Source organism: Euprymna scolopes, chromosome 9 (genome assembly GCF_053919585.1).
Source record: "Euprymna scolopes isolate OS-2025 chromosome 9, ASM5391958v1, whole genome shotgun sequence".
In the NCBI taxonomy this organism is placed as follows: domain Eukaryota; kingdom Metazoa; phylum Mollusca; class Cephalopoda; order Sepiida; family Sepiolidae; genus Euprymna; species Euprymna scolopes.
Window position 1 is genome coordinate 87416280 of NC_136490.1, and position 25544 is coordinate 87441823.

Below are 25544 nucleotides of genomic sequence, written 5' to 3' on the forward strand. Positions count from 1 at the left end.
AAATGCAACGTAAACAAATATCTTGATCTTTCTTAGGCATGGTCCCAATTAGTAACCTTTACGTCCAAGTGGCAATATGCCTTGTTTGGTGAGTAAAAAAAAAAAGCAAGAATAATTTGCAGTTCTTGGAAAGACACTACTGGTTAAGAAAGCTGCATTACAATGAAGTATCAAAACAGTGAATTGATGGAGACCACTAGACCAACGAGTCAAATGAGCTGGAACAAAGGAAGCAGGAAATAGATCAGGCAATTCTGAAGCACACATACCATAATATTTTTAGAAAAGACTGAGACTAGTAATAGCACGTCTGTGAGAAAGAAGTAACAGAGAAAAGGACAGAGTGAGACCAATCAAATTACAGGTACGTTGCTGACCCTTATCACAAATCCTCAAGTGGGACAGATTTACCAGCCCAAATATGACAACAGTATCAAAACAGTGAATTGATGGAGACCACTAGACCAACGAGTCAAATAAGCTGGAACAAAGGAAGCAGGAAATAGATCAGGCAATTCTGAAGCACACATACCATAATATTTTTAGAAAAGACTGAGACTAGTAATAGCACGTCTGTGAGAAAGAAGTAACAGAGAAAAGGACAGAGTGAGACCAATCAAATTACAGGTACGTTGCTGACCCTTATCACAAATCCTCAAGTGGGACAGATTTACCAGCCCAAATATGACAACAGTATCAAAACAGTGAATTGATGGAGACCACTAGACCAACGAGTCAAATAAGCTGGAACAAAGGAAGCAGGAAATAGATCAGGCAATTCTGAAGCACACATACCATAATATTTTTAGAAAAGACTGAGACTAGTAATAGCACGTCTGTGAGAAAGAAGTAACAGAGAAAAGGACAGAGTGAGACCAATCAAATTACAGGTACGTTGCTGACCCTTATCACAAATCCTCAAGTGGGACAGATTTACCAGCCCAAATATGACAACAGTTATGCTTTGATAGCAGATTTGTAGTGATAGAGAATAGTCTCAAGTGGGGGAAAATGTTTAGAACGACAGAGAACCAACTTTACAAGAATTCAAATGATTTAATATAGGAAAGATTAGATAAAACAATGAATCTGATCAATAAACTCCAAGAAAAGTTTAATTAATATTAGTGTATTTCATGTCCACTTGTTAATTAAACAAATTATTTACTTTCAACAGGTTTTTTTACATAGGTATCACCACTTATCAAGGTCCAGAGACCAGTCGATGATAAGGGTTAAGAGTGTACAGTAGTCAATTGGACAATATAGTAATCATTAGTAATGGAAATTTGGTAAATTTGTTAACTTAAGTGGAACAGCTCATCAAGAACTTGTTTATGTTGAACTTGAAGACAATCAGATTGTAGTCAGCTGGAAAGCAGGAAAACGGAAGACAGTTCCACAGGCGTGCAGTTCTGAGAAAGAAGCTTTGTTCATGGAATCTACGTTTAGGTTTAGGCACAGATAAAGAGTAGGGGTAATTATTGATAGTGTTTTCAGATAGACGAGTGTTTCTTGTGAAGGTTTGGCGAGGGGAGACCATAGATTGAAGCTCAGCCGAGCATTTGCAATGAAAATAACGATAAAGCAGAGACAAACTCGCAACATCTCTTCTGTGAGATAGAAGTTGCAGGGAAGAGAAAAGGACATCTCCTACGAGGCTACAAAGTCTATTTTGAACTCTATCAAGGCAGGACAAGTCCTTTCTAACAGTTTCTGCCCAGATGTGGCAACAATACTCCATCCTTGGATGTACCTGGCTCTTATATAGATACAGAATTGCATCAGCAGTGAGATATCTACTGGATCGGTGAAAAGGATCCCACCATTTTTCCAGTGGCTTTGGCAACAGATTTGATGTACCTGTTCTATTTCAGATCAGGAGTAAAGGTCAAGCCCAGAAGCTTGTCAAAACATGAACCCTCCCCAAGACGAGAGCAATTCATTCCAATTGATGCCAGATGGGGATCAGAGCGTTGATGATGTAAAGATAAAAGCTTGGTTTTAGATGCATTCAAAGTAACCAGCCACTCCTTTACCCATTGTACCACTTGCTCAAGATCAGAGGAGATAGAATCAGAGAGAACTTGGTCGTTTACGGTTTTAGATGTGCTACCATAGTTGGTAGTGTCATCAGCATAAATGTCTACGAATGATGTAAGGATGTGATTTGGATGATCAGAAAGAGAGTTGGGCCCAGGATGGACCCCTGAGGGACTCCAGCATTAATACTGTGGGCCTCTGATTTTTGCCCATCAACTACTACTCTTATGAACCTCTGGAGATCTTGTGAAGTAAACCTTTATGCCATACCGTATCAAAGGCCTTTGATATGTCAAGAGCAATTGCCCTAGAAAGGTTGCCTCCATCGAGAGATTCGCTAGTCCTATGAAATATAACTGTAAGCATATCTGCTGTAGATCTAGCAGAACGGAAACGATATTGTGTGTCACTAAGAAGGATACTTTTGCTGAGGTGGTTGATTACTTCTCTATTTAACACAGATTCCAGCAACTTACTCATGACGCACAAGAGACTTATTGGCCTGTACTGAGAGGGAGATGAGCGATCACCTGAATTCTTAAATACAGGGAATACTGATGAGATTTTCCAGGGTGATGGGAAGCTATTTTCCTTAAGACAACGTTTAAGCAGTTTTGTAAGTATGGGTGCTAGTTCTGGTTGAAGTTTTTTTAGTACTATAATTGGAATACCGTCAAGGCCAATCTTGATAATTGCTTATTAGGAATCATATTTCTTTCCTTTCAACAATGAGTGCTGACTCTATAACAACTTTTCCATTGACGTGTGCATGTGGTTTATGCAAATCGAGGCACATGAAATCACTCATAGCATAAATTCAGAGTCAAAACAATAAAACTGACTACTTAGCACATTCTCGGCATCGTTGACTTTTAACTTACCACAGAATCTCAGCTTGAAGCGTCTTATGACAGCTTTGTGCATCTCTTTCTGCTGGGCGTCATTTTCAAACACTCATAAACAATTAGTTTCTCATAGATCATTTGTGTAGTAAGCTTCTTTGTCAGATACGCAAATTAACCAAGGGCGCCCCTGCAGATAGTACATTATTGAGACAGTGATTTGTATTCTGACTATTATCTATAGGTCATATTGATTCACGATTGAGACAGTAGAACTACTTGCAAACAAAGTCATAGGTTATGCAGAGACCCCTTTAGTGTTGAATTCCAGCATAGTGGTAGGAATTTTATCTATAAGTAATAAATTAACCACAAATCCGGCTTATATAGTTATGCAAAAAGCTATTGAACACTTAAATAAAGAGAACCATTTAGATGGTCTGTTATTGTAAGAGGCACAATTGAAAAGAAAGTATTTTGATTTTAGTTTGTTGTTTATTGTATCTTTATTAAAATAATAATTTAAATTTGTGCTAAATTGTTTTATTATTTATTTTTATTATTTTTACTACAATTACTAGCAAGGCCGATGGAAATTTCACAGAATGAGAAATATATTGAAGCAACAAATATGTATTGATAAAGCTGATCTTTTTTTTTTGATAGCACAAAAAATTAGTTTTTTTTTACTGAAAAATCAATAACACAGTAAAAATGAGTTTCTATGAAAATAGTGTTCATTGTATTTTAAATATAGAACTGACTCAAACTAGATTAATTAATAAGTTCTAATAAATATTTAGAAAGTAATATTGTTCTACATAGTTCAATAGAAATAATAAAATCACATTATAAGGGGTAATCTTTAGTTTACTCTTTCATTCCAGTACCTCTTGTTAGACAATGTTTTTTTTCTCCTGTTTCTTTCGAATGTTCCCTTTTGTACATAACGTTTTGCTGACTTCTTTCTTCAGTAAAGAACTGCTGCACATCGAAATTTCTATGAGTTTCTTTTTCACACCATTACAACAATGATCATGTATTATTATTATTATTATTATTATTATTATTATTATTATTATTATTATTATTATTATTATTATTATTATATTCGAAAACAAGGCTACATCAAATGGAGGTCACTCTCATATTCTTGTTAAGATTTACCAGATTTGTCTTTTTAAACCAAATTTCATGAGTTTGACATTTTTGGAGCAGCTTTCCCATCAAAAATTGTATTTGGCTTTTTTAAAACATAACGTATGTACTAACTAAGGTAGGACAAACAGATTATAGAAGAAGTGTTTTCATAAAACTCTTTTTTAATTTATATTGTTGAATTATTAAACCAAGATAGTTTACAAAGTGAGTAGTAATCTTGTTTTAACGATATCAAATTTACCTTAAATTATATTCTAACTTTTCATCAATTAGACCTGCCACTATAACAGCTCCTGTATGTATATCCCAAAGAATCAAAGAAATGAGAGAAGGAAGAGGTGAGCACTCTTCCCATTAGCTACTGATCAGTCGTGTATTCTATGTAAATGATTTCATTTCTCAGTATCACTTGTTACTCGACACTAGAGCTGCATGTAGCATTTGGCCTGCTACTTCAACGGTTGTTCTTCGGGCTGTGAAGTGTTCTCCTATAAGCGCGTTTAGTCATTGCATGATGTTTGGACTTGCAAGTTCGCTGAGATTATTGTAGCCTTGCCATCGCCATGGCAAACAATTGCAAGATCTACTCAACCAGAATAATGGTGCGCAGCGCATGTTTGCTCCCCAAACATAAAACCCAGTTGCGCACGCGGTTGTGTAAAGATCGTTTCAGCTACGTGCACGTTCGCCTTTCCTACACTCATGCAAATTCTGCAGGCATAAAAACTAAAATTTAGTTTTTTCGTCTGGACGTAGTTGTAAGCACCCCACATGACACAGGCTCTGACTTTTCGTCCAATCGTTGTTCGAAAATAAACATATTTTTGTAAATGTTTCTTTTGACGGTCTTCAGGAGCCGGTTGATATGTTTAAAAACCCATCACACGCCAAAAAGAGTCAGTCAATCCCAGCCAGCATGCTGTAAACAACAACACCGATTCGTCCATGGGACGTTAAACTCATGCACACCCGTTGTTTGGTTTTCCACGTGGAAATAAACTTTTTACCTTTTTCTTATTCTTTGCTGAAGAATGTTATTATTTATTTCTAGAAAGGACTGATTATTTCTAACCTAGAACTTTTTCTGCTTCATTTTTCTAACCTAAAACTTTTTCTACCTCATTTCATAAAGACCATTTTATTACGTCAGTCGCAGGAAGAGACTCTCAATTAAGAAGAAACTTTCTGGTTTTCACTTATTTACGATTTTACATGGATCTTTATAATTGCTGATGTCGACATCCCTATCATAGGTGATGAGCTTTTACACCAATTTAACTTGATAGTGGACATGCATAGATGCAGACTGATAGATTCTAGAACTAACCTAATGAGGTAGAAAAGCTTCTGAGCAACTTCTGACTTATACTTTGTTATTACTTTTCTTGATCAAACAAACTTAAATTTTGAGATAAACCTGTTCAGTCTATTATGCATTTTATTGAAACAATGGCTGCTCCTGTTGCTTTAAGTGCTTGTTGCTTTTCTCTAAAGAAGTTAGAGGTGACTAGGCATCACATTTAATTGCATGCTCTATTCAGGTAATATTTGTCCCTCATGTAGTCTTTCAAGCGGTGCAGGAGTTCAGCTCTTTTCGCCTGTGTGGTTAGTCTGTTATGAGTCATCTGCCATGACTACTGTTGGATACCATCCTTGTCCCCGACAGCAGTCCAGCCTAGGGACAGGGATGATGGAGAGAGGAGATGTTGAGGGAAGAATTTTCTTCTGCGTCCTCTCGTGATGCCCATTTTAATCAGATCCTGAATTCACCACCGAAAAAACAGTTTGGGTTTTTTCAGGTCCCATCTGAATTTCTTTTCAGACGTTAAGAGTATTAGAGCTAGAAAGCCTAATACAATGTGTTAACTTAAGCAAGTTATCTTTTTGTTCCGGAAGATTTTTATTAGAGACAGAATACAATTTTTGAGACTTCTTCTGTAAGAGATACAGAGTTGTCGATCAGTCAGATAAAAAGAAGGTTTTTGCTTGTTCCCATTTGGGAAAGATGAAACTTTCCTTTGGAAGAGATTGAAAACATTTAACAAATTTATCAATAAAATGAAAAAGACTTCTCAAAAGATAATTTAAACCCGAGTAAAAGGATTATTTAAAAAACAGGTTTTAAATTACATTTGGGGCAATATAGTTCAATAAGTCAAACCTTTGGAAAGTACTATTTTTAGAAAGAAGTATCGAGGAAAAACAGGATTGAAAGGAAAGACTTAATAAAATTTTAAAGATACTTTTATAAAGAACTTTTCGTTTTTAATTTTTATTGTATATTTTTCGTTACAGCCTTATTTAAAATGAGCAGAAATTGATTTTTTTGTCATTATTTTCTCCAATTGTTATTAGTATCACTCAGGGTGATAACTAATTCTTGCATTGTCTCTAAATTAGAGACCTCTCTAATTATGTATATTTTTATTTTTATTATATATGTTTTTATTTTTATTATGTATTTTTATTACATTTTTTTTTTAATTTATTATTTTCCTAAGTGTTACCTAAGAATAATTTAACCATTGCTTTGGGGAAAAAAGCAACTGATTTTTATACTTTACGGGTTTAGTTTTGATTTGCTCCTTTTTTATAGTTACTCCACTTTTATTGCTTTTCTCTTTTTTCTTCTTTTTATTGTTACTAAAGAAACGGATTTTGATAAAAAGATCAAATTTTGTCAATGAATCTAGTTCAATTATTTACTCAGTTTTACAATATTATCAGCAACAAATTCAACCTTACATATTTTCATAACCTGTTATATTTTTCTCAATCATATTTTCAATAATCTGTCATATTTTTCTCAATCAATTGAAAGTCGTTACAGTACTTTCAAACGTGAACTTTTGGCTATTAACTTGACCATAAAACATTTTAGATATGCACATTGGAAGGCTGAGAATTTACCATTTACATGGATCATCATCCACTTACATTGGCACCATGCGCTAAACCAGATAAATATTCCTCTCAGGAAGCTAGGAATTCGAACTTCATTTCCCAGTTCTCCAATTGTATGAACTGGCTCACAACAGAGTTTTTTCCTTAGTGAAACTCATTTCTGCCAGATTCTTCTGGTTAAATATGACGCGCAAAATCGTTGCTTGGACCCATTCCTGTCAACCCAGATAGGAGTCAAAGATGCATAGACACTATGAACGTTCAGCACCCCGGTTACAAGATTCAACCATATTTATTTGGTTGGAGCTTGACAGGTCAGCCAAGGTTACTCATGCTTACTTACTATAACAAAAATATTTTTGATCAAAGTGAACAGTTCTTTACTCTATTGTTGCACTCTTCATGTTCTTTCAAATCTATCATATGCTGCTACAACCAATAAAGTTTCTCTTGCTTTTATCGGTTAAAATCCTAAGCAGATGGTAATGTAACAGTTATATGAGAGATCTATTTTTGTTTATATATACGTACAATATCTGGTTGAGTTATAGGTCTGTCAGCATATTGATATACAGGCGATTAGCACACTACTGATATGCGCACTCAAAGTTTACTGATTTTCCCTCACCTCATCGGTGGGAAGATACAAATCAGTTCCTAACTAGATTTCGTCAGGAGTAAGTTCTTATCTTGCACCAGAAGCGAGCAAGTGATGATACTTCATTCTGTTTGTAACAAAAGCCAGCCGACCTAGTAACTCTCTTTATATTCTAGTGTTCCCTTCAAATAAAATTTAATTCATATGTTGATGGAGATGTTTGATGTGATTCATGGAAGATGGTAACCCTTTTCTTAATATTCAATCCAAGTTAGATGCGTCTAGACACAACTAATTCTACAGGATGACTTTATTCATGCTGATGTTTTTCCAGACTAATCACCCATCAATAAAATGTAAGAGTTAAGATTAGTAAAAGAAGTAGATATAGATTTTCAGTTTCAGGCCGAGAGATACGAAATTTCCATTAGTTAATGAGATAAAATAATATTAGTAAAAGAAGTCGAAGTAGAGTTTCGCCTTCAGGCTGCCAGATACGAAATCGTCACTAATAATACATTATTGAATTAGAAAGATTGAACATGTTCTGAGATAGAATAATTTTGATTAAGAAGTATTGCATAACAATGGTAATTTATACACAGTATTGATTCCGTTGCATAAACAATGACTGAATGAAGGTATAAAAGTTTACGGTTGAATAGGATATTAGGTCAATGTATTGATTAACTGGGCCTTCTTTTTCGTTTACTATGAGACAATTGAATGCGATTTGATTAAAAAAAAACAAAAAAACTTGGTCATCGTTTTCAGTATGTCGCGACTTGCCTAAATTGGATAAATTGACCGTAAATATATGTTTCTTCAATATGAACACTTAAAAAAACCCAGATATGTTTGTTAGTCCAATGAGATCGTAGCTTTCTCCATGGAGATGATACTCGTATGTTTGTATAAATAAATAAATAGAGAGAGAGAGAGGGGGGGAGAGAGAGAAAGAAAAATGTTTATATAATAAATATTCAGTAAGTTCTAAGCAATAATGAACACGTGAAAAATATTGGTTTCAAGTTCATTTTATCAATATGTTTGAACTTGTATGATATATATATATATATATATATATATATATATATATATATATATATATATATATATATATATATTTAAGAACATCCGATTGAACACGACAGAGTTATTCCTTTTTCCGATCTTTCTGGATATCTTTTCCATTTGCCAAGCAGTATTTTAGTCTTTTTATTTTCGGCAGGCATGTTATATAAAATGGCGCCCAAAAGTTATTGTTCGACCATATTCTTCCCAAGCGCTTTCTATCGGTGCATCAAGAGCGATTGCTGTTGTTTTCTTTTTCTTTTCCTTTGAAGCTTGGTGTATTTATAATGTTAGTTTTTTTTCTTTTTTCTTAATTGGCTATAAAGGTAGGTACAGGAGGGTTGGGGAGAATTATTTTTATTTTATTTCTATTTTTTTAATTTCGATTTTCCTATTTTATAGTTTGTTTATTTAGTTTCTTGTTAGTTATTAAATACAAAAATTATAAATACACCAGGCCTCAAAGAAAAAAAGAAAGAAAAAGAAAACAACAATTATCGCTCCTGATGATAATCGGATGTACCGATAGAAATCACTTGAGAAGAATATGGCTAACAACAACTTTTGGGCGCCATTTTATATAATATGCCTGCCGAAATTAAAAAGACTGCTTCGCAAATGGAAAAGATATCCAGAAAGATCGGAAAAAGAATAACTCTATCGTGTTTAATCAGACGTGCTTGAATAGTGACTTGCTGGCAAAATATACAAATATACATATATATACATATATATATATATATATATATATATATATATATATATATATATATATATATATATATATATATATATATATATATGAGCAAACAGTTAATAAAATATGTTAAAAAACACTTTGAAATGAGTTAAAAACATATTTAATCTGAAAAGGAAACACTAGATAAATGGATAGTCCTTAATCCGTGATAGTCCTTAAATATTAATTCTTTAATATTTATAATATATTTTAATTTTACCATCTTGGATCATTTTGGTACATTTTATTGTAACTTTTATTTTTTATATATATATATATATATATATATATATATATATATATATATATAAAATCACAATTCAATTTTTTTTCTTCTTCACTCATTCTTCTAAAATCAGCCCAGCCTTGACAGTCGTTTTAAATTCTTTTTTCTATGCACATCTTATCTTTCTTTCAATAATATTATTTGAGCTCATTCCTTTTTCATTGTACTCATTTGTGAATTATTCCACGGGTTTCTGCTTTTTGGATTACTTTGGACCATCTTCCAATTACGCGATTCCATTGGATTTTACTTGTGGAAATGGAAATTTAACCAACGTTTTTGGATTTTGGATTTTGGATTTTTGGATTTTACCGTTATTGGATATTTTATCCTCAACCAGACTATACATTCACGTGAAATCATCTTTTTCTTCACCCTATTCTCTCTGCTTCACTATTTGTTACCAAGTAAGATGACTTATTTGTAGTTTCCTTAAATACTTTTGCATGCAAAATCCGATCCTGCATTTTGCTAAATTCTTCCGTCTGATGAGAAAGAAAGTATTTCTTTGAAATTCCACGGATTAAGGACTATCCACTTCCTTTTTAAAATTAAATATGTTTTTAACTCTTTTTCAAAAACTATTTGTTCTTATATATATATATATATATATATATATATATATATATATATATATATATATATATTTGGTAAGATGATTGATAATTTATAATTCAAATTAAAATCAAAAATCAAAAATCTGTTTCATAAGAAGGAACACAACAAATCTAATAAATTGTACGATGTTTTTATTGAGATAGACATTAAGTCATGAACAATAATTTTGACGTATAGTTTTTTTTGTAACAAAGTCTTCTCATCAGCAAAAATATTGGATGATTTTTTTAAAATAAAAGACACCATAAATAAACCTAGCATTTTTTAAGTAAGGCAGATGTATCTGGAAAATATTTAAATATAAAGGAAAATCGTTACTTATTGATGTTGATAAACAAAGTAAGATAAGTTGAGAATAAAAATTAGAATAAAATTATAAAGCTGAATTTGGTTTAAATATAAGGTTATAATAAGATGTTTTAAAGAAAGCTTAACAAATATATATATATATATATATATATATATATATATATATATATATATATATATATATATATATATATATATATATATATATATATAGCAAAAATACCTGATGTTGACTGGGTTCAAAATCAGCCTACAGAAAAGGGCTCTGATTTATGAAAGTATGATAGGTTATGAAAAGAAAGGGTTGTAAAGAGATAGCTTCGAATTCGGGGGTATCAAAACTAAAGCAAAATATGATGAAAGTAAAAATAAAATAGATAAACCCCATAATTTATTATACCATACCTGTTCACACTGAAACACTTATCACAATCTTCTGTGGATCTATATTAAAAAACCTTGTTAAACTTTGTGACATATTTCCATTCTATGGAGATCAGGCGCGAACGAACACCCCATAATTTTATTATACCATATTTCTTCAAACTGAAACATAATTATCAAAGTATATTTACACAGATAGATATGAAAAGTCTTTATTAAAGTTTGTGCCTATTTCCATTCTATGGAGGCCAGGCGCGAACGCAGACCCCACAATTTTACTATACCATCCCTATTTATGTTAAAACATACTTATCAAAGTATTCTTATGTACATCTATATCAAAGACACGTGTAAACGTTTTTTTTTTTAATTTTTTAAATTTTTTTATTTCCATACTTTGTGGACCAGGCGCGAACCCAGGAACCACTGTTCTGCCAGATCAAACATACCCATTCGTGTGTCTCGATACATCTTCTATCATTATATGTAATCAGTTTTTTAAAATAGACAACCATATAGGAGCCTATTCGTGACCATGCACACACACACACACACACACACACACACACACACATTCAGCTTTATATTATAGATATATATATATTTACCTTGTAATGGTTCTCCTTTTGAAAATCGTAATTATTGTCAAAGCATTCATTTGGATGTTAAATGTAGCTTATAAATGCTTGAAATGTTAAATTTTCAAAGTGAACGTAAATGGAATATTTTTAATGGCTAGAATACGTTAGTAACGCCTAATTTAAATTAAATAATAGATTTTAAAAAATAAAGGGAGATAATCGTATTTGGCTAGGAAAATGATCAAAGGGAGATAATCACCTTTATGCTGTTTTATATAAGAGAATCTTATTGAAAGTAATTAAATAAAATTGATAATATTTTAATCATTTACTTATTTATTGAACTGAATAAAAAATAGTAACATGTAAAGGTTAAATTTAAATATATATTTAAATAAGATATAAAATAATGGTAAATATATCAGATAAACTAATAATAATAATAATAATAATAATAATAATAATAATAATAATAATAATAATAATAATAATAATCATCCAAATTTTATTAATAAAGTTATTAAATTATAAACTATAAATTCTAAGATAGATTATTAATAAGAAATATTTTTTAATGACTCATGGTGGTTTATATTTGTTAAATCTAAACCAACGTTTATGAATGAATGGAGAGAATAGCTCATCTTTTGAATTTAGGAGAGTGGTTTTATTTTTGATATCATCATATTTTAAAATCGTTAGGGCCTCATATCTACAAAGTGCACAGAATCTGTCCCCCGGAATATATACTTTATATGATCCTATCATTTCCCATTTCAAATTAAAGGAAATATTCTTATCATTTAGTGTCCAAATATATCTAGATAGAGTGGTTTGGTTCACTAGGGTCGGGGATTTTTACAAGAGTGTTTGTGGGTTGAAATCCTATGTTTAATAAGTACAGATGTGGAACCGAAGTAGATTGTGTTTTGTTTAATGTATCTGTTGTCAGGTAGATTAGGGACGGCATTGGTATGTAATGGGTTAGTTTGTATTTAATTGGTAGATTGGTTAAAGGGAGTGTAGTTATTTAATCATGTGGTCGAGCTATAGTTGTCATTAACATCATTTAAATTTGAGGTTTGTGATACTGTGCAACTATAAACTAAATTTTTTATTTTGCAGGTATCGTGTAGAGGGCATCTATTTTGTCTTCTACAGTTACAACCTGCTATAGTTTCTGTATTTGTATTTTGTATCTTATTAATTTTTTTATTGTTAGAACTATATATATATATATATATATATATATATATATATATATATATATATATATATATATATATATATAGTTAAGATCTATTAACAAATATTAATAAAAAAACAAATTTAATATCGATTCCCCTGTTGAGAAAATTTAGTATTTTATTATTCTAACTTTAATATTAGACAAATCTGTTTAATGGCTCTTGTTTTTGGAATATATACAGCCATGGTCAAAATTATGGACCAACTATAAAAACTAAGATAATAGTTTAAATCTCCAAACGTTAAGAATTGTATAGTGAACAGTTGAGAGCAAATGTAAAATATTTAACAGTAGATTGTAGCATTTATTTGCTTTAAAGTCTCTTTCAAGAATTTTAGCTGAGTTTCATACTAAATCCATTCCAATATTCAAAATGATTTATTGTCATACTAAAAGTTGTTTCTTTTTTTTTTTCAGGTAACATTTGATTCCTTCCAGAGCTATAATAGTATATTTAATTGAAAATGCCTCCAAAGAAGCAGTTTCAGAGATTAAAAGAGCACAAATTGATGCTTTATCTGGGGAAGGATGTTGTCGGTAGAAATTGTCAAGAAGATGAAATGATTAAAAGGTACAAGGAAACAAAGTCTTTCAAATACAGAAAAGGACAAGGCCGTAAAAAGTTTTCAATCACCATGAAAGAGGGACCATTGAAAAGAGCATCCCTTGCAGATAAAAAGAAAAGTTCATCAGAGCTTGCTGCTGAATTAGGGAGGGTACAAATAAAAATATATCAGCTTGAGCAGTGAGAAGAAGCTTATTAGGAACAAGATTAAAAGCCATACTTGTCTCAGGCCAACAAGAAAAAACGACTGGAATTCGCAAAAAAAAAAAAAAATGAAAATTGGACACCTTATGATTGGGCTAATATCGTTTCATCTGACGAAAGTAACTTTGAGGTAAGTTAACAACTTCTATTTCCTAAACTTTGAAAGGAACAGTTGAAATTTTTTTGAATGCATATCTATAACATCTATTCAAAAATTGTAGCAAACTCATTTTTTCATCAGATTTTGGCACCCCTGGAGCGGTTTATGTTCGCCGTAGAGAAGGAAAGGCATTTTATCCTGATTGGGTGGTTTCAACTGTCAAATTTGGAGGAGGAAGCGTAAAGATTCAGAGCTGCATCACTTCTTCAGGCACTGGACTGTTGTACACTTGTGAGGGCAGAATGAACTCCACAATTTATACTAACATCCTGGACCAGGTTTACCAAACCTCTTTGACTAAAATATTTAATAATAACATTCAAAGTAATGTAATCTTCCAACAAGACAATGCCCCATGTCATATGTCAAAAGTTTCAATAGGTTGATTTGAGAAAAAGGAATTACAATGATGAAGCGGCCCTCTCAATCCCGAGATCTAAATCCCATTGAAACTTTGAGGTACCATCTAGGGAAAAGAGTGAAAATGCACAAATGTTCATCAAAAAAAGAATTAGAGGCTAAACTTTATGAAGAGTGGCAGAAATAAATTCTACCACCTGCAACAATTTAGTCAATAATATGCAAAAACGAATAAAACTGTTATAAAGGCAAAAGGAGAACATGTCAAATATTGATTGTTGTTAAAATAGATTTATTAATGTTTGAATATATAGGTTCGATTCACAATTTCGATCTTTCGTTGGTGCTCCTATATTTTGACCATGGCTATATATATATATATATATATACACATACATACATACATATATATATATATATATATATATATATATATATATATATATATATATATATATAGTCATCTACATACAGTACTGTTTTGCTGTATCCCAGCTATTCATTGCGGCTAGATAGGCAACTACCCCAAGCCAAGATCGAAACCCGCCCGTCCAAACGACGATAGTCAAGGCTTCTTACCATTACGCTATTTGGCTGCTGCTGTGCACTTAGTGAATTAACAATGTTTTGACATCATCCAAATACCTAAGCTCGATTTATTTACACAAAGAGCATTGCTTAATATGCTAATATTAATTTGTATATCACTTCCCAATATGCTCAACCAAAGATAGGGAGCATTATAGTCATCCACATACAGTACTGTTTCGCTGTATCAAAGCTCATCATTACGGCTAGACAGGCAACTACCTCAACTACCTTATATATATATATATATATATATATATATATATATATATATATATACAGAAAGAGAGAGAGAGAGAGAGAGAGAGAGCGAAGCACAGTATAAAATAAGAGTAGTGAATCAAATAACATATAATGTGAGAAGGATGAGCGAGTAAAACCTGATAAGAGATGGCTCACTTGGTCACTTGGTGATTTATTTGCAAATCACGACTCATTGGAAGAATTAAAATTGAAGTTTGTTCAAATAAAACTTAATCTTAAATAAATCAAATTTGATCAAGTCAGTTGCTAGAAAAATGTGAGCTCAGGTTAGCTTGTTTGAATCAGGAAAAGGGCGACTAACAATAAAACAATACACAAAGAATGCATCTCCAAACACATTCCACATGCTTAGATTAGTAAAGAACGAATATTAATGTTACATTTTATCTGAATTAAGGAAACGGTCCGGAATGCTTGAGAGGATAGTCCTCACAGATCGAACCAAACCGTCGACTTAACTAAAACAACAATTAATAAATGTTTACACTTCTATTTTCCTTACAATCTTAAACTTGTCAAAACAACGATAATCGCATTTCAAACGCAACCTCTACTCACACTCCACATCCACACCTATGTCTCGTTACCATTTAAATTATAATTCTTATTCATTGTTTTGCTTATCTGATCACTTGTTACAAAAAGGTCAGATCCCTTGCGGACCCTTAATTCATAATGTGGCTGAAAAGAGCCGAAAACCCCCACCTCTTTATTTATGTGCTTTTCATGGTAGTTAGATGTGAAATAAGATTAGTTTAAAGTGAGCCAACCCAGCTTCTCTAAGGGAGAACTCTGTAAGAGTACAAAAATAGTCATGAACGAACCAATCCGCATTCCTCAGCGAATGTGCCTTAGGCGATAGACAATAAACCAAATCTCCTCCTGAAGAAAGATGCCGTTCTAAATCCAAATCAAAACCTAATACAAAAGAAAGATCTGCCAAGTGCCAGGATTTCCAAAATAATAGTAAGAATTTCCTCAGTTGGCATGAAAAAAGGTAAGAAACTATCAATTGTTAACTGGCAAGACACTGCATCTTTTAAAATCACCATGCTCACCAAAATCAGCCCAAACTACAGATGATGTCTCCTTTTTTATGCACATTTCATTTCTCTGACAATTATACATTATTATATGTACTACACATGCTCTATTAATGAGTTATAGTGCATCTCTGCCCAATAATGGTTTCGTCATTATTATTATTATTATTCACTATTATTATTATTATTATTATTATTATTATTATTCACTATGAGTTATTATTATTATTATTATTATTATTATTATTATTATTATTATTATTATCATTATTATTATTATTATCATTATTGTTATTATTATTATTATTATTATTATTATTATTATTATTATTATTATTCACTATGAGTTATTATCATTATTTACTCACTGGCAGTAGTCACACAGGCCATCATCAAAGATTTCTTTTTGAGAATAACTTCTGGCGTTCTCTGAAGTCTGAGTGACAGTTATTATTATTATTATTATTATTATTATTATTATTATTATTGGCCCGGTTGTAGTTGGTACACTCGGAGTAGTATCAAGTCGTCTGGAAGGACAATTGAAAAAACTACAAATCCCCAATGTTTTAGGTGGCCTTCAAACCTCTGAAACATCCTTAGGAAAACCCTTGATCTTTGAAGCTCCTGGTTTGAACCCAGGATTAAGGGAAATCCTTTGGAAATGAATCCCATCCCTCACCAGAGAGACGTTCATAAACGAAATCAGAATTATTATTATTATTATTATTATTATTATTATTATTATTATTATTATTATTATTATTATTATTTAAACAAACTAAATTTATGAAGTCTTAATCTTCTCAAATTATGAGAATCTCTTTATGTAACTTCACATAATAGAAATTTCACAGTTAGAAAAATGTCTAAAAAGTAAGATTAAGATGCTTAATCTAAAGGATATCATTCCTATCAGATTCCAAATTATTAACCTAATAACATAAAAATAATTAATGAATTGACAAACAGACGATTTTCTTCTTTTTCATGTATAAATTAAAGAACGAATAGCAAAAAAGTCCTCACCTTCAATTGGGAGCCATGTAATCAGAAAAATAGACAACATAGTTGAAAACATTTCTGTTTGTGTTGAAAGTTCTTGAAAAATAAGGCAAAAATGAATTACAATTATAACTATATTATTATATTTTTAGTATTTTAAGTCTTTTTAAAAGATAAATTCAAATAATATTGTGAATATGATTTGTGATTAGAAAACTATTTAAATAGAATTAAAAGTGTGAGAGAATTGTACAAAAAGTAAATAATCCTTATTTAATCCAGAACTGGATTTGACGATAACATTTTGAAATCTGTTAATGGTCTCATGAGATGCAGAGAATGTATACTTCTATGGTTTATACTCTGGTAATGCAACACGTTGCAGTCATCAGAAAAGTAGAAAAAATAATGAAGAATGGCAGAAGTAGGCGTAGACATTTGATTAATAGGATCACGTGGGTGTGGCTTTCTATCGTGCAAAACGAAACTAAAAAGGAAAGGTTAGTAAAGAAAAGAAGGAAGAAAAATGTTTGAAATGTTGTTTTGCTCTATTACACACTCTTCCCTTTTACATTATGCCTCGCCCATAACTCCATATTACTAGAATTGGAAGGAGGATATGTAAAGCAACATTAATTGAGATAATGTTTAGTCTTTAACACTTTCACACACACACAGTGTTTCTCCAGAAATCACTAAGAACCCCTGTGCATACTTGCCTGAAGCCGACCATTTTCAAGTTATAAATAAAATAAATTGTTGCAATTAATTCTTATAAACATCAAGCACAAACGCAGATCCTAATATTGTCGTGGCTTCAGACAAAATGAAATACAATTACACAAGTATTCTCTGGTAATGGTGTTTCAGGATATATAGTGGTTATGACTGTCTGTCTGAAGACCTTAGGAGGAATTTGTGAACAACAAGCTGTCAATAACAATAATGTCAATAATTTATATATATATATATATATATATATATATATATATATATATATATATATATATATATAAAAATGTTTATTTATTATACAAGCATCATTGGTTACACATGTGCATACATGCTTCAGTGGAATCCTAATTCAAAGAAACCACTTCATCGGACCAAAATGGAGTGATATGGAAACGAGAGTCAAGATTACATTCGTTTTTTATAAGATATTCGAGTGTAGTTTACGCTCTAGAAGAAAGGGGAATGTATACTTTGTGAATGTGAGAATTAGGGGTTTTGGAGGGGGGGGTGATGAAGGAAGGGAGTAGGGGTGGGGGTGAAGGAAGTGGGGAAAGTATGATCCCATATGCTCAAGCTGTAGCAGCGGCGGGTATTGATATTATTTTAACGGGTGTTTATCAGGCTAAGTTTTCACTTTGATCTGAAGTAATATTATACTCTCATCGTCGTTAATTATCTATCTTAAGGTTTTTATGGTTGTTTTTTTTTCTTGTGACGACTTCATTATTCATCTATTTTATTGATTAACTCTATTTATTATTTATTTTATTCCTCGTTTTTTAGCTGTTCATTTGTTTCTCATTTTCAAAGTATTTATTCATTTGTCCATTTATAAGATATACATCCATCTGGTCAAATTAACAGCCAGTGAACAGATATACAAACTTATTTATATGATTTAAATAAAGGTGGTATATTGGGAGTTATTAATATATTTTCCATTCTACCGTGGTGTCTGAAGTAATTACAACTGCAAAGGTTTTCATATCTATATATAAAAATTTTGATGGTTGTCATTTGTTCATTTGGGTTGTTTATCTTTTCCTCAATGCTAGAATATAAATATATTTTATAAGTTTATATGTTCCATAATAGAGATGGGTGTTCCAGACCATATACATACAAACAGGTGCATTACAGCATATATTTGTCTATATTGGTGGAATTTTCCATTCCCAAAGCCATCTTAGTTATCGTTTGGGATCAATTATGTGGTTGGTTTCCTTATGTAACGCTGCTTTATGATAATATTTCTCATAAGTATATATAAACACTCCAATTACAAGCGTGCTAGAGCCATAGATTATTTTAGTTAATCGTTTTGGGGTGTTTAATTATTAAATATGCAAAGTGTGTGGGGCATAGGGGCTCTGAGGAGGGGTAGTACCTTTGTTGTCCGGCATGCTGCTCCCTACCCAGTAGGGTAGACGAGCATCACTGCTCCCCACTCATCCCTAAATTTCTCACATGTTGACTCCAAGCGTCATATCCTGGTAAATCGCTTCAGCTGGTAGGCTAAACCATGTGAGGGGGGGGGGTTAACATTGCACCACTGGGCATACAAACTTCATCTGGGGTCACTGGCCAGGGGGAATGGACTCCATGATGAGCTCATTGGCCAATATGTTCCCCTTGTCTCCAGGGAAGGTTTTTGGAGCCAGAGACTAGGACAAGGACAGTCTGACATAAAACCTGTGATCTGTGGCCCTCGCTGTGACCGTCCCAGCTTGCTGAGCCATGACGGATGAGCCATGGGTGTAAAGGGTGTGACCAGTACCGTGCACACTGCACTTCACCATAAAAATCTACTGCACAGGCCTGAAGGACACTTGCCATCAACTTTACCAAGTCCTGTAGCGAAAAGAAAGGGGCAAAAACGGCAGGTGGACGATGATCACTGGAAGTCGCAGTTCCAAATCCTGCATGCAGACGGTTCAGGATATTGGTCGCCTGATCTTGATCCTGGAGACAACAACATCACTCGGCAGCACCCTGAATGATCAAGCAGCCTTATCTAGCGACAGCACTGCTTGCTCCACAAGGAGAGGGGCCTAGAAAATGTAGCCTAAGTTCGTTTCCGTCACCCCCAGTTGGGCATCTCCCAATGCGGTCGAAATACTACAAAGAAAGGAAGGTATGCATTCACCTGTAAGGGTGCAAAAGCACTAAAGCTGGCAAAGACAACAACAGACCTGAGCGTCGTTCTGCTTTGATTGCACTTGAGCTGTCCAGGCTGGATATCGACATCACTGCACATAGTGAGGTTCGCTTCATTGGGGTTGGCAGCCTTCAGGAACACGGTGCTGGATACACCCTCTTTTGGCCTGGGAAACCTGCAATGGAGGGACATTTCTTGGGCATCAGCTTCCTGGTCAGAACCTCCATTGCTTCCACACTGGAAAGCCTTCCAACTGGTCATTCTGACCGCATCATGTCAATGCGCCTCCCTTTAAGGAATAAGGGATTTGCTATGCTTCTCAGTGTGAACCTGCAGAAAAAGACAGATTTTACTCAGAGCTCCACTATGTACTGTAGCGCACCCCTGATAAGGTGATAATCCTCGGCGACTTTAATACTAGAGTGGGCCGGGATGCAGTTGCCTGGAGAGGAGTGCTTGGCAGATATGGCATTGGCAACTGCAACGAAAATGGAAGTTTGCTGCTGGAGTTTTGCATGCACAAACACCATCTTCCAGCAAAAAGACAGACTAAAGACAACCTAAAGGCATCCTCGCTCTAGACATTGGCACCTTATAGATTACATCCTAGTACGCCAAAGAGACCGCAGAGATGTCTTACAAACTCGAGTGATGCCCAGTGCAGAATGCCATACTGACCAACGCCTAGTGCATTGCAAAATCCGGCTGCACTTCAAACCCAAACCAAGGAAGGGAGGGCCACCCAGGAAAATGCAAGCTTAGGAAACTACAATCAGCTGATGTGAGAACTGTCTTCCAGGCAGGCTTGCAGTCCAAGCTCAAAAACGTCAGCAGCCCAGAGGAAGTTCCCTCACAGAGCGACTGGGATCAACTGAAAACAGCCATCCTGCAGACATTTGAGGACGTCCTGGGGTTTTCCACTAAAAAGGACCGGGATTGGTTTAATGAAAACAATGAAGAAATACAAGAATTGTTGGAGAGAAAGAGATCAGCCCATTGGGCCAACTTGGCTCACTGGTCCTGTCTGCTGATGGGAGCAGCCTTCCATCACATCTGCAGCAACCTCCAGCGCAAGCTTAGAATCTTAAAGAAGGAGTGGTGGTCAACCTCACAGTAAGAACACAGCAGTATGCAGATGCTGCTGACTACAGAGGCTTTTATGAAACCCTCAAAACAGTTTATGGCCCCACGCACCATGTTCAGAGTCCACTGCGTAGTGCGGACGGCTAGACACTCCTCTTCAGAGCTGATCGGGTCATTCAGTACTCAACAATCCTTTGTATTCCTCAAGTGCCAGTCAAAGTAGAACTGGATGAACCTCCCTCTATGGAAGAACTCAATGTGGCCATAAAACAGTTGAAGAGTGGAAAGGCGGCAGGAATCGACAGGATCCCACCAGAGATCTGGAAATATGGAGGCTCAGCATTGCATAGCAGACTCCATGAGCTCCTTCACCAAGAGCTATACATTTCAAGTGAGGCCTGATGGAGATCATAGGGATTATGATAAAAAGAGAGAAGTTTGTTTTAGCTGCATCAAAATTAACAAGACACCTTTTTCCCCATTTCACGATGTTCTCAAGATAAGAAGAGAGAGAATCAGAAAGATCCTGGTCATTGCTGATCTATGAAGTGTTGCCATAGATTGTGGTGTTGTATTGTGATGTAATAATTGGATAATGTATAAAGGTCACATAAGAGAAAAACGCATGAAAAAAGGAATGAAGAGAAAAATTCAGTGTATACATTAAAAATTCGTTTTATCTTGTTTTTTATTAATATTATTAATTTATATTATAATTAATAAATATTATTAAAAGAGGAATAATTTCAAGTTAAAATTTGAGTCTCATTTTTAGATAAACTCGACATCAAGTCAAATTCAGTGGCCATTTTTTTTAGCTAATTCAAATAATGTTGTCACATTTCTCAATTTTACATGCATAATACTAAATTTTTCTTGCATTCTTCTCTGACTGCGACCTTTATAAATTACAAATAATTGATCTCATTTCTAAATTATTAGAATATATGAAATATCACTTTGCATGGGCAAAATAAAATTTAGTTTTGGAAATCTATTACTAATTTCCCCCCACTCTTTATCTGTGCCTAAATCTAAACGTAGATTTCATGAGCAAAGCTTCTTTCTTAGAACTGCACGCCTATGGAATTGTCTTCCAATTTCCTGTTTTCCAGTTGACTACTATATGGCTGTCTTCAAGTCTAATGTAAACAAGTTTTTGATGAGCCGTTCCATATAAGTTAACAAATTTACCAAATTTCCATTACTAACGATTACTATACTGTCCAATTTCTACTGAACACTCTTTAACCCTTATCCTCGAGTGAACTCTTGGCCTTGATAAGTGGTGATGCCTATGTAAAAAAAAAAAAGAAATATTTTATTTTGTTCATGGAAAGTGACACCTCACTACACAATTTATTTACATTCTAAAATGAAATGATTAAGTCATATAACAAGTACATTAAAATAATAACATTTTCTATAATTAATTGAAATATCCATGTGCTCCACTTGCAGGCTTATATCACTACTGATAAACTTTTTTCACGTTTTGTTCAGTCTTTAATTAATTCACTACTGATAAACTTTTTTCACGTTTTGTTCAGTCTTTAATTAATTCACTACTGATAAACTTTTTTCACGTTTTGTTCAGTCTTTAATTAATTCACTACTGATAAACTTTTTTCACGTTTTGTTCAGTCTTTAATTAATTCACTACTGATAAACTTTTTTCACGTTTTGTTCAGTCTTTAATTAATTCAACTGAAAACTAAAAAATATGGCTCTTTTTCTCTCTATGACTGCTGATCTCTACTCTAAAATATTGTTGAAAATGTAAATGGATGTAATACATTTGAAATTACGATAACTTATAATAATGAAACACGACTAAGTCCCCAAAGTCTCACATCTTTGTAACAAGTGTAAGGTAGTGATAAAAAGTTCATATTTATACAGTAAAATTTCATATATGTTTTCGAAGTAAAATATCTAAGTTGATATGAAAACGCTAAATTTTTATATTTCTCTAATTTTTTTCTTTTCTTTTTTTTTTCACTTTCGAGATTGATTATAAAAAAAGTATTTTAGTAATAAAAGTTGTCCTACTTAAAATTTGTTTGATTCCCACCAGAATATTTTGTCTGCTTTATAGCATTTTAATCGTTCGTGGGTTATTTACTGCTGAGCCTTAATTTAAATATGAATCACATTTTCTGTGTGAATACAATTAAGCTTTTGTAAATGAATGTACTCTGGTAAGTGTTACATTTATCTAGTTATGTTTATAAAACTAAAAATGATTAAAAAATATTTGTATATGAGAAGGGGCTTTCTTCAGTTCATATTATGCTTATACTTTCTTGAGATATGCAAAAGCCCAGAGGAAAAAGGTAATTTCATATCAGAGATAACAATACAAATAAATAAGGAAAGATAATTGGTAGAATAAAAAAAGGAAAAAGGATAAAGGAAAGAGGAAAGAGAAAAAACAAATAATGAGATTGATTTTTGATGACCTGCAGAAAGTTTTTTATCCGTCTTAACTTTTGAATATGTTGGCGTGAAATGTTTGATGAAATAAATATTCATATGAATATTTGTATATTATATTAAACAAATACATTCATTTTTATGTTATTAAAGTAAACTCGATTTTTCCCATGAAACTACAGTTATAGGTTATTAAACAAAAGTGCTAAACAGAAATACCACACTGTATGCCAGTAATTTATGTATGCTTTCAGAAATTATCAGACAGTTTTCTTCGAATTCATAATTTCTTACATGAATTCTGGCACACCTGACTCTCTCAAACAAGTACTGAATGAAGGAATCAGAGCAATTTTTATTCACATACAAAAGCTACGACTTCTACCACCACCACCATAAAATGCTGGAACTTCTTTATGAGATAAATTTTCCAGAGTCGACAACCATTGTTTCAATTTTTTAGTCAACAACATTTTTCATTTAAGCAAACATTGTTAAAAATAACAGAAATCTTTTGCTTAAGTTTCTGAATTTTTTAGATGATTCTTATTATTTAGATTTTTTAGACTAATTTTCTCATCTTGAGTGTTATTTTCACAACGTTTCCGTTGATGCACCTCAGAGTGGAAAGATTCACAAGTTCGACAAGATACACCTACTTAAACTTGGAGGTTACATCAATCAAAACGGTGTGAAAATAACATCTAAAAATTCAGAAACATAATATCAGATCAGTACGAACTTGAATTGATATAGTCCACAAGGACCTGCGGTGTAGTGAATAAAGTACTTGATAAAATTCAGTTGTGAATTAAACTTTTTGGGGCGTTGAAAGTTCAATTCTCAATGTGGATGACACTCAAAATACAATTACGAATTACTTAGGACTTCTATTCAGTCATGGCTGACTGAGAGCATGCTATTGTTGTGGATTAAATAAATAGTTCCGTTCAAAATTCCTTGCAGATTCCTAAAATTGACAAAAAGATTCCCGAGTTCAACAAGATAAACCTGAAGAAAATTAGAAGTTACATCGACCAAAACGTTGTGAAAATACTCAAGATAAGAACAGTAGGCCAAAGAATCCAAATAATACGAATCTTCTACGTAAGTATACTTTTTATTTTTTCAATTTTTCTTATCTTTTTGCGTTAAAAAAATATATAATATACTAGCAAAGATACCCATGCTCCATGCGAGGATTTGCTGTACTCTCGAGTTTCTGCACACACTTGCTATGGAATAATTATTATAATAAATCCTGGGATACACCGAGTAAATTTGTTAAACAAAAAAGGAGCAGATAATGTATGGGAGGATTTTCATGTGACAACAAAACATACACATTTCTCCCCTCCCCTCCATCCACCAAAAGTTTTTTTGATAATCCCTGAGAGTATGCTATCGTAATTATTAGATTAATTGAAGGAATGCCCAAAATATTGCAGGCTGTCAAATTGCAGAAGGGCTTATGCTACTAAATATTAACTAGTTTATTGTGTTCCTATTTTATTTGTGTTGCATTGATGTTCTAAAGTTAGATTTAAATAACAATTTTCCATTGTGCAGAGTTTCTTTTTGCCTTCTCGATTTGAAGTTAATTTTTAAAATTGGCGTGAATACTAGGATACTTCAATTAAAAGTCAAATATGATCAGGTAGAATTATAGAGGAATAAAAGGCGAATCAAATCATTCGTTATTTATTTGCATTCAATTTAGCTTAAATTTGCGGTTTTTTAAAAAATGACAAGTGCAGACTTTTTTTATTAGCGCCTGTGTATATATATATATTTGTAGCAGGAAGTTTATTCAGTTTACAAGTAGAAAAAAATATAAACTCAAAGTGAATATAAATATAGAAATATTTATATCTTTTTCCTTTTTCTTTTTCCTTATTCCTGCTTTCATAATCATTATGAATCTTTATAAACTTTCATTAACTGTTAAAAACATTTTGTGCAAATATGATTCAATTCATATTTGTAGTTTTTTTTTTTAATGAATTAATCTGAAAATTCTATTATATATTTTGCAAACCTCTTTTTCTGATGAGAAGAATTGTATTTTTCGAAACTCTGCGGAGTAAGGTCTTTGAAGTTTATCTGTACTCCTTGTTGAATAATTAACAAATCTATATACCTCTTTTACAGTTTT

General features: G+C 32.7%; 1 protein-coding gene across 3 annotated transcripts in view; it reads right to left on the reverse strand.

The window, feature by feature from the left end:
* LOC145284762 (uncharacterized) overlaps nucleotides 1–25544 on the reverse strand; it is a 109671-nt gene that overhangs the window by 82961 nt on the left and 1166 nt on the right. Inside the window, exon 1 of one of the 3 annotated variants that reach the window (XM_080133731.1) lies at nucleotides 17002–17363. The exons of the other annotated variants lie outside the window; for them this stretch is intronic. Within the exon in view, the coding sequence (XP_079989857.1) occupies nucleotides 17002–17053 (52 nt within the window). The 5' untranslated portion in view covers nucleotides 17054–17363. Of the gene's footprint in view, nucleotides 1–17001; nucleotides 17364–25544 lie in introns of those variants that run through there. 3 annotated transcript variants of the gene reach the window in all.